This window comes from Micrasema longulum, unplaced genomic scaffold (assembly GCF_059751315.1).
Source record: "Micrasema longulum isolate JH-2025_06_02 unplaced genomic scaffold, ASM5975131v1 h1tg000087l, whole genome shotgun sequence".
NCBI classification, from domain to species: domain Eukaryota; kingdom Metazoa; phylum Arthropoda; class Insecta; order Trichoptera; family Brachycentridae; genus Micrasema; species Micrasema longulum.
Window position 1 is genome coordinate 846,418 of NW_028277293.1, and position 19,634 is coordinate 866,051.

The following is a 19,634-nucleotide window of genomic DNA, read 5'->3' on the forward strand; positions in this document are numbered from 1 at the left end:
TTGAAATCATGGGTTCGATTTCTGGTAAGGTGGACGTGATATATTGATTTTGATGGATGTTCATACTTCAAAATTTCATTGTTCCTGGACTGACACCTGAACTGTACGACTGATCACCTTACCTTCATATTACAGAAGACCAAAATACGCTGCATTTTGTTTACAAGTGCAGTGGCATATGCGCCACTAGATGCGGAAAAGGGAATGATGGATGATGTAACGAATTTAAACTTCGCGAGATTTTGTGTTGAAAGACAAATATCTCAACAGAAACTAATATATGATTTTAGAAGGGAATATGAAAATCTAAGCACTTTACAGGACGAGTGACCTGTCATAAATTAAGTAACTATTTAAAACAAAAGTTTAAGTGTCTGAAAATTGAAGAAATATAAGTGTTTTAACATAGGCACAGTGGTAAATAGTAAATGTAACACAGTGTGTAAAGTTATGATTTAAACTACCCAATAACAATTCACCCGTCCTCTAAAATTCTAGACTTCCATACACCTCAAAAATATATTTTTATCTCCCTTAAAATATTCATCAATGATATAGTTTGTTTTTTTTATTGCAATTCAAGTGTGAGCGATGTACGTACACGCATATTATTCTAAAGCACCAGTTTATAAAAAAGGTCTAACTTAAAAATTGATAAAAAAAAAATCTATGAATGAGAATCTTGGCATTTTGCTAGGGCCCAAAGCGTTAAACTATTGAGTTTCGAAAATATATGTTTTAGAAGTAATTAACTCTGGAGATAAACGCCATCAAGCGGAAGCGACTCGATTGGCTGGGCCAAATACTACGGATGCCTTCTGAGACCTTTATCCACGATTGTCTACTTTACTTATCATCAGTCCTGGACGCCCACTGCTGATAAATAGAAAGCAGTTTATCTTTAAGCTACGAGACGCGAGAGAAGGTACGACGGAGCAGTCTGGCGGCAGTTTGTGGTGTGTTCAAGTGTGAACAGTATGTTTTTTGCTAAAATAAATAGATTGATCACTTTGTTTCGAATTCATAATGCTTTATTGTGCCTTGTAACTTTACAAAGATTTACTGACTTACTTTACTGATATAATTGATAAACATGGTGGCTTACTTTACGTGAGCTAATAATCGTTTGAAATCAAGGAACTTTAAACTGATAAGAGAATTTACAGAAGAGAGCCGTGAACGGGTTCGTGCGCCTTTTTATGACAGCTGAGTTTACACCGAAAATAGGCGAAAATTCAGTGCGCTCAACACAAGAAAAAATAGTATTAAAATATAAAATTATTGAAAGTTTTTAATAAAAAATCCGACAACGTGCTTTGACTAGGAAGCAGGAATGAGTATTTTATTTGTTTCTATGGAATAATATTGATTTTGGTTTTGTTATTACTTGCCTCACTATGTACGACTGTATCAAGGTCAGATTTATTTAAAACCAGTATTAGCATGTAAACGTTCATTGATAGTGATACTTAATTTTTAATACATTATAATGTATAGTTATACTTATTAAATCTTCGATAAATACACTTTCAACCTTCAACTGCTACCTTTACCATACCAAATATAAATCTACCGTATCTACATTAGTGCATTGTAAAATATGTTTTAATTTCCGCCAAATCTAAAAAAGAAAAAACTTAATTATTTACAATCAAACGTAACGCTTTTTTATTCATTTTAGAACGAAGCTCCAACGATTTTTGTTCTGAAATAGTTTGAACTATCACGCTTCACATATAAAATACATTTGAAAAATCATCATTGTATAAACATTACGAAATTATCAATGAAATAATATAAAGTAGCTGAATAGGTATTGCATTTAAAATGCTACAGTGAATACTGGTTAGTAAGAATAGTGAAATTTCAGCCTCGATAATATATATTCTAGTAAGGAAGGTAATAATTACAATCCCGGTGTTTCCATTGTATTCGTACGCATTTCTTATTTAAATTTCGTTTCTTAATATTTTTTCATTATTGTACACCTTTACACTCTAAATTGAAAAGATATGCACGCTAAAGGCTTATTGCTAAAAGCAATATGTTCCAGCCATCCGACAAAAGCATGTTTTCAAAAATCATTTTAAGCGAATATCTATTTGTAAAATAAAATAAACGCGTGATTACAATAAATAAATACTACGCCACTGAAACTCCCATACAGCATCCGCTGATATTCGATTGTTTTGTTTTCTTATGTTACCCAGAATCAGCATCTTGACTTTTGTGGTTAAGGGTGTTAAATCGGTTAAATTGGTTGTTACAAGGCTTCACAGGTACCTAACAAACTTATATTTAAAATTAGTGTAATGCATAACATATTAAAAGCTTTGGTTAGTATTTTGATTACGAAATGGACGTAAATAATTATTTTGTTGAAATTCGGTAAAAGCTTTTGGGTATTTAAATATATTATACGCAATGCAGTGGTTATGTAAGTGTTTGTGGGAGCATGCTAAGGAAGTTGGTCAGTGCAAGTTGGGAATATCGACCGCGGTACTGCTGATGATTGTACCCGTGTCTTGTATGCCTAGTTTATACAGGATCACGAGTAATCATCTTCCCCGTTTGTATTTGGCATACGCTGCGCGAAGGAACGGCGTCGCTGGAGGCAGTTAGGATTTGGCAGAGTCGTTTATTTGCGATACATCTCCCGTGTAAACGGTCGTTGGTCAATATTCCCCAACGCGCGTTGGGCTAAGCACAACTCCAGTTGGATTCCGAGCAGCATCGAGTCTCACTCTCAACAGGATTTTAATATCGTGAAGAATATTACATTCCCGGCAGAACACGTTTACAGAATTATGTAAGTTTTATGTCAGCCTACGCAGCGTACACGTGAAATATTTTCACTACTCCCCCGCAAAGATAAAATGTTTATACATGCTATTTAAAACCTACTACAGTGACTTGCGTTCAAATTCAATACACTATATCTAAGCAATAATGTTATTTAAAAAATAAATATTTTTTAATTTATCATGGAAAAATATACCTTAGTTTTTTCACTTAATAAAAGTGATTTTTAAATACATAGCTTTTTAATTAATTGTGGTTTTACGAGTTTGTGATACCATATTTATATACATATATTTAAATTCTGTGAAATATGAACGTATACCTATAGTTGATACAAAAATATTTATTTTTGTCTTTTTGTACAATTATATTTGCACATTGGCGGATTTATTACAAGCAAAATTACAAGTTTTTCATTTATTTGTAACATTTTTTTACTGGCATTGTTTATACAAAATAAAATTTAAAAAATTGACGCTTTAAATGCACTAAAATGCCTCTATTATGAAGTTTAGTAGTTCATAAGTTTTTCGTTACAAAAACAGTTCGTATGATTTTTGTGAATTAATTGGTAAAAAATGTTTCAGAATATCGATACGAAGAGCGCGTGAACCCAGCCATGATGTACGAAATGGGTGACGAGGATAGCCTGTCTTTCTCGGACCACGAGGAGTTGATTCACATGGAAGAGAGCGAAGGAAGTTCCGATTGCGAGGAACAGACTGTCACCTGTTCAGCCAAAGATTCCCCAGACGTAAATCCGAAAGACGTGACTTCTGTGACCGTGGAGTCAAAAGGTGCCAACCTGATGGACTTGTGCTTTACGGGGGTGGCTCTGACCCTCTCTTCAACAGCTCTTATGATATTGTATCCAGTTTATATTGAGAAAACGGGTGCAACCCCTGTGACATTCCTCTTCCCTTCCACTTTCTGCCTGCTGACACTTCTTCTAGTCACCCAGATCTTGAACAAGATGGGGAAAATCCAAGGTTTGCTCATCAGCCAATGCCCGTTTCCTTCGAGAAGGTATGTTGATAAATCATTTTGACAAACTTTAACTATAGATACTTTAAAAAGTATCAAAAAAGAGTTTTGGAAATTATTTGTTCAGTTTTTTTGCCCGCAAAAAATATGGCATAAAATTAAATAATGTGTATGCAGTTGGTAGAATTCCATATTAAAATTTAGTAAGGTTTCCAAAAAAAAAACACTTTTATTGGATTTAATTCTACATTTACAAGAGTATATACTGTAACGCGTTTCGTCTTGTTAGGATATTATCAAACTATTTAAATATTTACAAAGTTTCCTTACATCCTAACAATAATTGCTGTTTAATAATATAGGTGCACCATGGTGCTAATAGTTGGGCAAGTAGCCTATATCATTCGTTAGTTTAACGATGTCGTAACAAGACGAAATGCGTCACATTACACTCTTGTTTATTTAAAAATAAAAGTACTCTTTAATCAAATAAAAGGATTTTATTTTGGATACCTTACCGAATTAAAAATATTATTAGTTACTCTCTTCATCATTGCTTTAAGTTTATTGATGGATATAATATATTTACCGCATTTTTTTAAAAACTAATGTTATCATTATTTCAAAAATAAAAAAAATCCATGCTGAGGTTTGCATTTTCTTGCGTATATGTAAAAATTCTCCAAGCGCTAATAATATATATATATATATTGATAATATCATGATGTATAACTTTATTATAATATAAATAATTATAAATATTCAATATTTTCAATGCAAATTCTGTTAATGAATTAAAATGTAATCTCATTCGTTATTTTTTCAGAAAAGTAATGAAATGAATGATTTATTGAAAAATTAAAAATTAAATTTGATTTTGTTTCCTTGAATACGTGTTTTTTTATTTCTTTATTTTAACGTGTTGGACATAATATTATATATTGCACATTGGTGGATTTATTGCTAACTGGCAACTTCTTCCAACCAACTGATAAAATAATGATGTTATTTAGATCATTTAACTTTTCTGATTGCTCTAAAAAACTTATTATTTATAAAGTACTAATGTTGCATTAATTTTCTTTTTATTTAGAGATGTTGTGTTTTTTAAAACTTATTATGTTTTTTTTTTACATATAATATATTTTATGTTCACTTGATTGTTTGGTTTTAATTATTCTATTATATTTCATATTATGTACTACAATTATCCACTGCTGTAAATCATTTTTTTGTAAAAGGTTCTTTGAACCGTTGAAGTGTAAATAAATAAATAATATTACGTAACAGCCTTAAGACAATTAAATTAAGTGCGATTGGCTCTGCGAAAATAGTTGAAAAACACATGCTTGATATGCGAATTATTGAAATTGTACACAAATAAAAAAAATGCGTGCCTATCTGGGTACCTAATGTTTTAAATATTGCGATGTCAATATAACTGCAAAGATTTACTTTTCAAAACTGACACCGTTCTGTTGTTATTAATTGTTCATACTGATAATTTTTCATTTAGTTTCTTTATGTCATTCTGCTTATGGTAACTTTTTTCTTATTTTATTATACAAAAATATTTATGGAAAACCATTTTACTTAGAAGAGAAAAAATATAATTATTGTCGAATAGAGTATGACTATATTATAACTCTTATATGATTACTATGTAACGTTTGTCTACGAATACAAGACTTGATATACAATATTTTCTTTTAATTAAAAATACCAAGATTATATGGCTTTTTAAATATTGAAAATCGATTTATTAAAGAGGTAGATGTGTTTTTTGTTCTAAAATACCTGTATTTCAAAATATCTCGTATTTTCCTTAATGTAAAACGAAGTTACAGCACCGTTACGAGGGGGTTTTTTGAAGAGATAATAAGTTATTAGATAGCCCGAATGTGAAACAATGATATTCTGGTTTTGATACCTCGATACAGATCACCCCAATTACTTTTTTAAAACATTTTTTAAAAATACATAGTACATGAATATTTAAACATCTACGCCGTGACTTAGCTTTCTTTTTAAAAAGGCACATGAATTATAGCATGGTTTGAATTCAACGAGAAAGTTCGGTGGTTTTTTGTATTTGTTAATAGACTATCAAACTAAGCAAACATTATTTAAAGTAAATGTATCGTTCTATCAGCGCTGTGATTTTTTAAAAGTTTTGTAATTTTGAAATTACTCCGCGTGTAACGTCACAGGTTCTCTTCAGTGAGTTTTGCTGGTTGGTGAGTTGGCTTCCCGTAAACCGAGAACCTATCCCAACAATATCATTGGTTTATTCGGAAGAACTTGCGAAGCTCAAAGTGGTTCGTTTGAATTTAAAAAAAATAATCATACATTTCCAAAAAACTTAATGCTCTAATTTTTACCAACAATTAGAGCATTAACAAAAACAATTTAATTTTTACCGCGCGTAAAATAACATTTTTTACATCCAATTTCCCGTAGCACTGTACTTCCTCATTAGCGCATTCGTTTGGCAAATTTCTTCCATAATTAACAAACCACCCACGATTTGTATTATCTAACCCTTCTAGAATTTTATAAGAACCCCTCGTGGCAACACGCGGTAATTTATCGAGAGGGTGAGTTATTTATTAAAAGGGGAAATATGCCCCAGAATGTAGGTCAAGTAATAGAATATTATTTGTCGATTTCATCACAAAATTGCATTACATAAAAACTCATATCGCACATCCGATAAAATATAGTCATAACTCAAAAAAGCAGAATTTCCAGGAGAGCCCAAACACTAAAAAAAGCGTTATCTTAAAACCGTGTATTTCTCTTTTTTTGCTTTTCTTTTCACCCTTTAAAGCAGTGCTCATGTTTCATATGTATGGATTTAGATTTGTCTTAAAAAATGCTATAACATTTTTAAAAGAAAATCTCGATTTTCATATGTAAAATATGACTGTTTGAGAACGGCGGCGCTCAAATAAATGTTAGCGTCATACATTCATCAAGCGGGGAAATTGTAAAGCTAGCTTTAACAAAATACGTCAATTTTTAAACATATTGTCACCCTAACTTATGAAACTCGTCCACAAATGATATGATGGCGTTTTCTATTAGAACTTAAAATAATCTATGGGTATGTGTGTAAAACATGTATATTCGTCGAGTAAAAGTTTTTAAAAAAATATCCATGGACTATTAAACAAAGCCAATTTTTTTTATGTATCGTATTATCAGCGGTACGATTTTTAAATGTTTTGTTTTTCCGCGTGTGAAGTCTAAAGTTCTCTTCCGCTTCTTCTCGGTCAGTTCTTCCGATTGGTCCGTTGACGGCAAGTAAACCGAAAATCTTCCACAATTCTCTTATCATTGTTTGATTCAAATTAACTAGTGACGTCGTTCAAAGTAGAGGGTTTTTTTTTTACACTTCAAGAAATTTAGCCGTAGATAATGCTCTTATTTTTACCGCGCGTAAGAAATCATTTTTTGTATCTAATTTCCCATGGTGCTTAAGTTCCTTATTCACTATTTTGGTGAAAACAGTTTTTACTGTTACCTGAACAAAAGTTAGTTTGAAGCTTGCGACGTATACAAGTTAGGCTGACGCGCGACGATATGAAGGTATTTTTAATAATTTATTCTGTATAGGTACTTAACTAAAAGTCTGACATTTTAAAGTTATGGCTATTTTATCGGATACGCGATATTTACCTGCGTAAATTTATATAAATAAGGAAAATTAACTTAAATATATTAACAATGAAAACGCCGACCGTTTGGTCGATTTCACATCGCACCGGTCTGATCTGGTTTTACTATAATACTCTTTAGTTTATTATTAGCATAAAAAATAATATTTAATTGACCACCGAAAACAGATTTGATAATAAGTTAGTCCGCATAGCAAACTTGAGTTTTGTGTTGTGAAAATTAGGAAAATGTACCGTGGAAAGCAGAAAAAATTATATGAAAAACAACTTTGAATTTTTTGTAATAAAATAAATCAAACGCATTTTTATAAATTGAAAAAAATGTGTATTGGTATATACAAACATAACATATTGCTACAATAGTATTAATCAAAAATAAAATAGGTACATGAAGGCATATTTGACGACCGCGGTCGTACAAATCTAATCGACACGGTTAACTTAGGGTGAATACAAATTTATAAACAAATAATTGTAAAATGTCATACCAACAAAGTGAAAAATGTTTTTGATAACAATAATGAATTAAATCTTGCTATATTACTTTAATTAATTTAGTGGATACTCCTGCTAATAAAAACATGTTTGAAAATAGGCAGAATGGTGAATATTACACAGTGTGTAAAGTGGCCACTTGAACCAGCCAACGACAAGTCATAATCCCTGTAAATTATTAATAAATAATGCTGTGAAATGCCACATATTTCACGTCGAACTCCGAACCTCAAAAACGCGTTAACGACTGAATTTCGAAGCGGAGTAATCTCCTCTCGACTTAACTATCGAGTGGAAACCACTTATTTCCACACACAGAACGGTATTCATCATACCGCCCGGACACGGGAAGGGTAAATAATGGTGTAGTACTATAATGTAGCTCGGTAATTGGATTATTGGCGTAGTCCTGAAGGATGATTGTCCCGTAATCGGTTGCCTGATTGAAAATGGCATGTCCTAAATTATTGCGAGAGTAAAAGTGCATTGGTTGCATTCAGCCTGTATCGAGGTTATTGCACTTTACACCTAAATACATCGTACATCCGATAAAATAGAGTTATAACGCTTACTTTAGTTACGTACATACTCGTATATGAGGGTATTAAAAGCAAACTTAGAAATCTCCACCAAAAACGGAAAATTAGTTATTGACGCCAAAATAAACTATATATATAAAAACCTATCCCTCCAATAATAGCGCAATTTAAAGCTGTATCTAAATCTTGCAAAAATAGACTTCAATTATACTACTTTTCACCGCAGACTTAGCGTTTTCCATTGAATTAGTGAAGCATAATTAGAAATCTCACCATTCTTTTTTCAAAGTTTTTCACAAATATTTCAGTAACTCTACATCAATAGAAATGTGTAAGTTTGCTTCTAATACCTCAAAGACCAAATAAATATTTTTTTAGAAACTCTCAAACCCGTATACAGAGACTTACCTTAAGGTGAGGAAAGTTCATTCTAATTTCAAATGCAGAGAATAACCCGAAGGTGGAGACAATAGAATGTACTTTCCTCACCTTAAGGTTTGTCTCTGCACACGGGTATCAGAAACTAAACAAATGACGTCATTATAGCTTTACGATTTACCCGCTAGATTACTGCATAACAACACTTATTTGGACGTCACCGTTCTCAAACAGTCATGTTTTAGCTAAAAAAAATATGACAATGAGAAAGTTCAATGGTTTTTTTATTATTTGTCAATGAACTATCAAACTAAGTCAAATTAAGAAAATAATAACTGGGCTTCGTATTGTCAGCAACATGACTTTTTAAAGTTTCAATTTATGTAACAAGTAGTTCTTCTTAGTTTTTTTTTGGCTTTTTTCACCCCTAACTGGAGTGTTCTGGCCAGTGTCAAGTTTGAGATTGACTTATTTAAATATTTACACATGTGTAAGTACTATACATACAAGTTAGTGTGTAAGTATTTAATATTACATACACTTTACATAATAAATAACTTATTTACAATAATATAACTTATTTAGCTGCGCATAATCAGCCCTACGCGACGTGCGGTTGTCTTTTTCGCACAGTATTCGGGGAGGCATCTGCGAGAGTGGGAGAAAAACCGTATTAAAACACCTATTTATCAAACCGCTTCGTCGCCGCATGTTCTCTTAAAGGTGCGATTATAGTATCTACTTCGCTGAAAAATGATTTCTGGGTTCATACCAATTGCAAATCAGAATAAAGAGGTCAACTCTCAATCTGCGCTTTAGCACTGATGTACAGTGTGTCGTGTTTCATAGGTACTTGTAATTATTATAAAGGAAGCTTATATAAAAGCCCCCTGATATTTTTATTTTTTATTTCATAAGGTAATTCAACAAATATACATACTGGAAAACATACTGTTTTTAGGTATTCGACGATAGAGTTTCACATGCAAATATTGATTTATTTACATACATTAGTTCATTGCACATTATTTGAAAAATAAGTCCCAACTCCATGGGACTAAAAGTCTTGCGTTGAGATGGGACGAAAAATTAGTATATAGTATTAGTATTAGTATATATCGTGGGTATACTGGCAGAAAACGTTAATTCGAAAATATGAGAATTTGACTTAATGATGCAGTTTTGTAAAGTTTTTAACGCTCTACAAACTGGCAAAATACGCTAAGTCATATTAACACCGAAAAGTCTTTAGACTTAGTGGGTAACAAATTCTTATATGTATTTTTTAATTAAAAAATAAACGCTGCTCCGCAGCACTGAAACTGAAACTGAAATATCATATATCTGAAGTTTTAAAAATTAATTTAGGGTTAGATCGTATACTGGGCATTTTATTCAGGCTTAAATCTTTAAGTAACTTAATATAAAATTAAGAAACGGAAACATTAAAAACATGTTCTTAAATGAGCACTTAACATCCTACTATATTTAAATAAGATGTAAAAGAGTAAAATTGGAACAAAATTTAAATGCTTGAATTCTCAAAACAGGAATTTGAGAGTTAAAGTTTTTTGCCACGATATTGTCAATTATAGGATTACACAACATAGATAGAATTACATTTGTTGCGTTTCTATTTTTTTAAATACATTTCTTATACAGTATAGATCATCATCATCATCATCCCTTTCCGCACTTAATGGTGCACAGGGCACTGCATTAGTGCACCATTTGCAGCGTATCTTGATCATTGTTTTTTTTACATGAAAGTAAGATGATCAGTCTTACGCTTCAGGTACCAGTCCAGGGATTATAAAATATTCTCGTGTAAAAACACACTTTTAAATAAACATTCATATCAACCATGCCGGTAATTGAACTCGATACTTCTAGCATGATAGGCAAACGCGCTGACGCTGAGGCCGACGAATTTTTTTACAACTCATCTAAAATGCCCCCTAAAATTGAAATTCAATGTTTGGGTAAATCATAAAAACACAAGTATTTATTTATTTTTTATAAAAAATAGGTTTTTATTTAAGTACGCGTTCGTTCAAAAGCTTGAATTTTTCAAAATGAAATATTTTTTACATCTGTATTCTGTTCAAATTACACTACTACCAACCATCACGCAATAATTTCTCCTTAGTTTTGTAAAATTCTTATATGGTCAAACGTTACACGCGTCTTTTTGGCATACAATTATACTACCTATTTATATATCATTTCATACAACTTGCAATACAAGCTCTTCGATTGCTTTTTTTTGACATGACCAGATTTAAAGTTGTGATTAGATCATCAAGTATTTTTTCGTCTTCGTCCTACATTCACACGCACGATCAGGCTAACGAAGTTAGTCGTAAACTTTATAGCAGCTTGCACTCACTTAAAATATTGCAGGATTTCTTGCCAATTCATGTTAAGCAAACACTAGTCCAGAGCTTACTTCTTCCACTTCTTGATTATGCAGACGCATGTTATCCAGATGCTAATTCTGAATTGCTAGATAAGTTGTAACGATTGCAGAATTTTTGTACACGTTTTATCTTTAATCTTCGCGAATTCAACCACACAACCGAATACCGCACGCAACTTCACTGGCTCAGTATCAGGCATAGAAGAAACATTCACATTCTATCACTTCTTCACATTATTTTCAATCATTCCACTTCGCATATTTATCTGAGCGAGCACTTCCAACCTTTATCACAGCATGGGCTAACTCTTCGTTTTAGTAACGAAAGAACCTTTTCAATACCCATTCACTGCTCTAATTTTTTTATCTCCTCTTTCATAGTAGTAGCTGCTAGATTACGGAATAATCTACCCCCTAATGTCAGAGACGTCCTTTCTTTATTTACAGTCAAATCACGTATGAAATATCACTTCCTGAATATTTCAGTTTCTTCTTTTCTTCCCTCTTTACCTCTTCCTCTTTTCATAGTATGGTGTAGATATTTAGTCAATTTTTATTTCTTGAAAAATATTTAAGTTTATAAATATTTTGTTGTTAAATTAAATTATTAATAAACCAACAATATGTTCATATACCACTGATTTCCTCAAATTGAACGGTTTGGCCGGGTGAAAGAAATCGCTTTAAGGCAATATGCCCGCCCGTATGCATATGTATATAAATCGTATATGTATTTATTTATACTTTTACATTGTTTTTTTTATACAGAATAATGTTCCCTCACTGGGGTGTCCCGTACCGAGGGAAACATTTGTATGTTGTATATAAAGTGTTTAAATTAATAAATATATGCCCATTGAAAAGCATTCTTTCATCGTCTATTCGTTTCACCAGACGAAACTAATTTTGTCGATAATACTTGCGCCAGATTTAGATTCATTCCGGATCTCATAATTCATAACTCATTTATAAATCTATTTCCCATAACTTCACGTCACGTATGCATACAGACCTCGCCTCATCCCACTCACAGTTTTCTCACATCGGCGTCGGCCGGTCTGGGCGGAATGAAGACATTTTCGGTGTCTAAAATAAAATCAGAATCCTGAAAGAGTGTTTTCGACTGGCACTTATGCAAAAATCCTTTCACAAGAAAATCGAGTGGAGAATAGTACGCCTCGCAGTGTAGTTTGCTTGAGGTCATAGGCTCGATCCCGGGCACGGTCGACATTTCGAATTTTCGAACTTCCCATTGTAATCGGGGCCCTTGAGCCCTTGATTATATTCAGAAAACACAGTCGTGCGTCATAAGTATGAAAAATAAAGATTTTCTGACGTAAAAAGACCAATTAGTTTTCATAAATTAAGTAAAAGACCTAAACATTAAATATGCCCAAAATAAAGTGATAAATCAAGGCACTGTATTTGGTAAACAAATGTAGTATGGTTTGGAAACGAGAAAGTAGAAATTGATATGTTTCGTTTTCCATCAACAGTTTTTAGAGTAAAAATTCTTAAATTTAAAATCAAAATAATTTTTATTTTTCTGAATTTTTCAGTTTTACTTTTCTACACTTAAATAATACTTTGCCTTAAGTGTCATAATTTTTCAACAAATTTAATTATGTACCTACCAACATACGTATACGCAGCATTATATTTGTACATCCATAAAGCATATATAATTACATTTAATACTTTATTATTTTTCTTAATGATGTTTATTATATGAGTGCCTACATATTAATTTAATATACAGTAAAATCCTTTCATTTTAATTTTATACCTGTCATGTAAAAGCCCCCTGGGCGTATATAGATAATAAGTAAATATGAAAATGATCGCGTCGGTTGTTGCTACTTTTGACATGTTAACTCATCAAATTTGTATGCCATCATGACGTGTGGTCGCGCGTATGCTCAGAAGTTAGCAAGAGGAAAATATATTTTTTTAAATTACCAACTGTTCTTATTCAATCATTCCTATCTCAACTTAAGGAATTAGCAGATGGCATTTACTTGGTGGTTAGTAGTTGGCAGACGGCATTCAGCTTTTAGGGTAGTATGATTGGACAAAAAAAAGTTTATCAACTTTTCACTACGGAAAAGATGAGGGAATATTTTTGTTTCTTACATTACATAGCATACAAACATTACATACAACAGAATGAAATAATAAGAAAAAAAACCCACATAGACATAACCTGTGCGTGGGTATACATGATGCTGATTAATCGTCAGTGTGACCATAAATGAAGCAACGTGTAGTCGCATGCAAAAAAACAAAATTCACTAATTAACCACTCTCTACCCCCGTGAGAAGATTCTGAATAGCACCCCTGGGCTGATATTCCGAACGCAATTATAGCGCGGTATAGCGAGTTTTTACATTCCTACGAAAATACGTTCGGAACACCAGGGCCCCGATTACAATAGGAAGTTAACAGAGTTGTCTTCGACTGTCTTTATAGACTTCTTTATTAGATTTCTTTATAGAAAAACTGATATTTGTGTACGAAAATGAGTATATTTGCATGAACATTTAAAGAATCTTCGTCGGTAACGTATTAAGAAGAAAACATCGTATTCATATTCTGCTTTTCATAGAGAAAACTTAATTAAACTTTGTAGAAAAAAAATGAAGATAAATGTTGACTTCCCATTGTAATCCCAGCCCTGGTCTCGAGAGGTTAACATCCGTTCAAAATTCGATACTTGTGACGTATTTAGTTCTCCGCGTGGGAAAGCATTATCGACGTTCTAATACAATTAAAAACGTACTGAACGAAGGGGGTACCCAGGGCCCTAATTGCAATAGGAAGCTAACACTGTTAGTTACCTTCAATGCCCATAGCGTAAAGCCGAATTTGGGTATATATTAGTATGAAAATTTGAAGTATCGTCGTCAGAAACCTGTAATTGAACATGTCGAAAAACATATTTTAAGGAAATATTTTTTTTTGCAATTCTGTTAACTGCTTATTGTAATACAGGCCCTGTTTTATTTTTCAGTTGCATAAAAAAATAAAAGCATTTTTTCGTCACACACGGTGGCATATTTCTGCATAGCATTTCGTTCAATCACGATCCAAGTCCGCTAGAAATGAAGGCACGGAAGGAAAGACACAACAATACAATATAGTACTCTTGGGAAATTAACAAAAATAAATTATTCCTTTTTATCTACCGATGAATTTAATGCAAACAGAACCTAGCAAACTTACCTCACGTGATGGTATCACAATCTTTCTTAACGCAGAAATTACCAATAATTTTCATATTACTGCAATAAAATTTCATTACTCAAATGCTGTTCATATGAATTTTACTCAAATGCAAAAATATTTACAACCTTCTCTATACATCTTCCACCGTCTCTAGAGAGTAAAAACTTTCTAAATGAATGACAAAAATTCTTTAGAGATACTGTGAGTTTTTATTTGTTCTTATAGGTTTATTTTTTGTTTTTTTATATTAAAATATTCATCATCATTCCCTTTCCACGCCTAATGGTGCATAGGGCACTGCATTGGTACACCAATCGCAGTGTATCTTGATAATATTTGTTACATGACAGTTATATGATTAGTCATACGCTTCAGATACCAGTCCAGGGACTATGAAATATTCTGGTGTGAAAACACCCTTTCAAATAATTATAAAATATTAACCATGTCGGGAATCGAACCCGAGACCTCTCGCATGGTAGGCAAACGCGGTGACCATTACACCAACGAAGCCGGCAATAATTTATGTGCTGTACGTACGGCAGTGCTGTACGTAAAACTGATTAAATCATGTATACCCACGCACAGGCTATGCCTACGTGGGATTTTTTTTCTATTATTTTATTCTGTTTTTGGTTACGTTTGTATGTTATGTAATGTGAGAAAAAAATCAATAAACATAAAAATAAACAGCAACTACCCCCACTTTATTCGAGCTAGTAACGTGTCTATTTAACTAAACGTCATTGAAAGGGGTGGTTATGTATTCGTTTTCCCGCAAAAAAATTCTATTAAGTTCACTATCACAAATATGTACTAGAGATTAAAAAGAAAATGGTATAAAAAAAGATCATTCGTTCATTCATTATTCCCTTTCCGCAAGTTATTATGCATAGGGCACTGCATTGGTAAACCAATCACAGCGTCTTTTTATAATTTGTGTTACATAAAGGCATGATGATCAGTCCTACGCTTCAGATACCAGTCCCGGGACTATGAAATATTCTAGTGTAAAAACACCTTTTCAATAAATATTTATTTATTTAACTGTTTGTACATAATGTTATTTGTACATTGCCAAATGGCAATTTCTTCCAACCAACCAATAAAATAAAAGTTTTATTTTTATAATTCAAGTTACAAAACATTTTTAATAGAAAATAAATATTAAAAAGCTAAAGATTTAGAAAAATAGAAATAAACGTATTTGTTTATAAATTACCATAAATCAAAACTATTACTTAATAGGAAAAAGGAAAAAAGAGGAAAGAGGAAAGAGGAAAGGAGGAGAGATTGAGGAAGATAAAGGAGATGTTTCTTCAGACGTGATTTAAACAGGGATAATGTAGTAACATCTCATATTTCACATCGACCATGTCGGGAATCGAACCCGAGACCTCTTGCATGGTAGGCAAACGCGCTGACAATTACACCACGAGGAAATTAAAAATAAAAATATTTCGTTTTTGAATAACGGGTTAATATTATCGAGGTAGTTCTCGGGAGCTTATTAAATTTCAGTATGGATCTGGGACATCGTGTGACCTGGATTATTGAATGGCTAATCAAGTTACATTGAAAGGGTGCTCTAATAGATCGTCTTTGATATTGTTGAGATGAAGTTCTTGATTAATTTTTAATTGAAGGCTGGTTAGAGTAACCAGTCTGGATTGAGTAAGAACAGTTGGAATTTCAAATTATTCACTCAGTTTTTTAGCCCTCGGGTTGAGAAATGGGGGACTCTCGGGGGTGCCCCAAAAATGGTGACCGATATTTGGGGTATTCTCGTCTTTTAGAGAATGCGAAGAACGCGAACGGTTGGAAATTAATTTTACCTATATTGTCAATGGAGCCCAATTTCTTTGGGTATTAACTGAACAAATATTATGTGCTGTCCTTTTTCATCGAAGGGAAGAGGGGTTGACTTTATTACCCTTGGTATTATTTATTTATTTAAAAAATCAAGTATAAAGAATAAGTACTTTGGCGGATTTATTGCTAAAAGCAATATCTTCCAGCCAACCAAAAAACAGGTTGGTCAAAAGAAAAGTTGGACAAAAATTTGTACTATAAACCCATAACTATATATCAAAAGATACACATAAAGAAAATTGAGTATATCCAAATGCTTGCAGGCTGGCTGGATTCCCTCCCTAGGGAGTTATTCATATTTCAATTTATTTCAACAAAGAGTGAAAACTTTTTTGAGAAGGGAATATGGAAGTCTAGGCATTTACAGGGCTTATGACCTGTCATTGGCTGGTTTAAGTGGCCACTTTACACACTGCGTAACATTCACCATTCTGCCCATGTTTTAACATCCATATTTTCTCAACTTTTCATCTGTTGACTTTTAAGAAATAAAAGAGCTGAAACCTTTATCACGTGGGTGAGATTCATCCGGCTGAACCAAATCACCTACTAGGCAACGCCTAAAAAAAATTTTTTTCAAATTTTAATACTTCTTCTTTTACCAGGTAGTTAATTTAACAATGTTTGAGTATGTCCAAATGCTTACAGACTGGCTGGATTTCCTCCCTAGGGAGTTATTTAAATTTAATTTATTTAAATAAGTTAAGGAAGTCTAGGCATTTACAGGGCTTATGAGAGGTCATAAATGCTATTAATAAATATTCCCTTCTCAAAAATGTTTTCGCTCCCCGTTGAAATAAATTTAAAAACCTAATAAATTTAAAATAAGAGCTGTTTTTTAATCGAGAGATAAGGCTTGGACATATTAACTTTTTTTTTTAAGTACATTATGTTAAACATATCAAATGATGCTGAATGTGGAATCAGATAATGAGTTTGGAAGGAGAAAGAAAAAGGAACAAAGGAAAGAAAAGGGGATAAAAATATTATTTGAAAAAAAAACTGCTCATATTTGAACATCCATATTCCTTCAATTCTTCATCTGTTGATATTTGTGAAGTAAAAAAGCTGAAAAATTTATTTATACGGGTGAGATTCATCTAGTTGAATGATTTCACCTACAGAACGGTGAATGTTACACAGTGTGTAAAGTGGCCACATAAACCAGCCAATGACAGGTCATAAGAGGCGGCCTCCGTGGTGTAGTGGTCAAGACGCTTGACTCACGCACGGAAGGTTCCGGGTTCGATTCCCGGCGAGAACTCAAAGAAATTAAAATGTGATTTTTCTCAAGCCTGGTTGTTCTGTAATAAGTAAAAAAAAAATAAAAAAATATAAGCAAACATATTAAGCACCGTCTATTCCACGAGGTAAATTAAACACCTGTTCTGGGATAGACAGCATTTTATAATTATTGTTTTTAAAGTTAATTTCATAACTGCAAAATTATAAATCAATATTTTACCTATTCACTATTTGGAATATTCAATCGCTTAGTACCTGTGCTGTAACTTTACATTAAGCAAAATATGAGCATTTTTAAAATACAAGTATTGAAAAAAACAGAGATATACTGTTTAATAATCTATTCAGGTACCATAATTAATAAAAATAATCGTACAATTATTTTTTTATTTTTAAAACAAGAAAGATATATCAAGTCTTGTATCCAAAGTAGACTCATGTGACATAATAACTACAAAAGAGTGAATAATGTTTAAAATAGTTTAAAAAAGTGTATAACAAGCATAAATTCAACATTTACACTATAAAATAAAAACTAATGGTATTATTAAAAAAAATATAATTCATTGTATAGTTTGTCTGTATAAACTGCATAGACAAATGAAAATAAACATAAATGGATTTAAGTATGAGGTAAGTCTGCTGACAATAATTATTGACATTTATACCCATAGAATTAAGAATAGTCCAGAAGGAGCGTAGAATCATATTTGAATACATCGGACTGTGTCCAAAAAACCCCGCTTGCCCCACTTTCGCCACGCGCATGCGTGAAGTCGCCGCATAATGTTACCAGATCGCGATAAATTTAATTATAACACAAATGTAAGATAATTATAATTTTAAAAAAAGCTATTTGTTAATTTCTCTAAAATTTCATTGTACACGCGGAAATATTGATTGACTTAACAGAGTAGAACAGAGTGAACTTTGAACTATATATATATTTTGCATAAAGCGGATATTTTTGTCATGTTAAATAATATTTGATGTTTTAAAGATAATGTCGGTCGAATTTCCCCCACGGCGTTGTTTAATTCGAGAGGTCCAATTTTCAGTAACTCTCTCATTGGATGAGCAAAGTAGCGTAAAAAATTTGACTACCCTGGCAACAGTAACAAAATGTCCATTTTGTTTTCTTTGACAATCTGACACATAGAATAATAATTATTTTTTTAAGTAATGCGTTCGCTTCTTGCACGTGCATTTGCTACTTAAACATAAAATGTGAACCCACTATGTTTCTTTTTGATACCAGCAGCATTTCTACACTTTAAAACGACACAACACGGCATAGTTGAATTCATATTGGGAGTTGCGTACTGAGCGAAGTCTACTATGAAACTAAGTCAAAACGTAAAACTACTCGTTTAAGAGTAGTTTAGTCGCCTTCTGTTTGATGCGCGTATGCGGTTTCTGGACTATTCTTAATTCTATGTAATACCCTATGCATTACTCGCTGCGTTTTCATGTTTATTGTCTCGACATTAATAAATACATTGTACGATACATGTTGGCTTAAAACAATATGCAATTCGATAAACTTGTCCATAGAAGTATGCGAACGAAATAAAACCACAACCACAGAAAACTGTAATCAATTACATGTATGGCTTGTCTGGTAATGGCCACACTGTAGGTTTTGTATGAATGATTATTTCTTTAAGAAGCGCACATTGTAGCTTCCTAAGGTTGGCAGACGCATGCCAAAACCAATTTTATTTACAATGTATAATATATGGATATATACGACACGAAAATTGCGAAAAAGCTCAAAAATAGAGCTAATTTTAAGAGCAATAATGTGCATGCGCGTAAGCGGTAGCACTCGCATTACTACTCTGAGACTTCAAAAAAATATATATTCAATTCAAATTCATTTTTATTTGATCAAAATAACATTGCAAATGAAACAAAATATTTAAGGCGTTAAATTAGGACAACATATCGCTGGGTAATTACTACAACTTTAGTCCTTAAAATATAGCTTAATT

At 32.3% G+C, this 19,634-nt stretch overlaps 1 protein-coding gene across 2 annotated transcripts in view; it reads left to right on the forward strand.

Annotated features, from left to right (window-relative positions):
• Window positions 1–2,086: 2,086 nt before the first annotated feature.
• LOC148284810 (uncharacterized) overlaps window positions 2,087–19,634 on the forward strand; it is a 37,738-nt gene continuing 20,190 nt past the window's right edge. The window contains exons 1-2 of one of the 2 annotated variants that reach the window (XM_088234593.1): window positions 2,087–2,279; window positions 3,390–3,828. In XM_088234593.1, coding sequence (XP_088090719.1) covers window positions 3,422–3,828 — 407 coding nt within the window. In that variant the 5' untranslated portion in view covers window positions 2,087–2,279; window positions 3,390–3,421. Of the gene's footprint in view, window positions 2,810–3,389; window positions 3,829–19,634 lie in introns of both variants that reach the window. The other variant, XM_088234585.1, reaches the window with a different exon arrangement.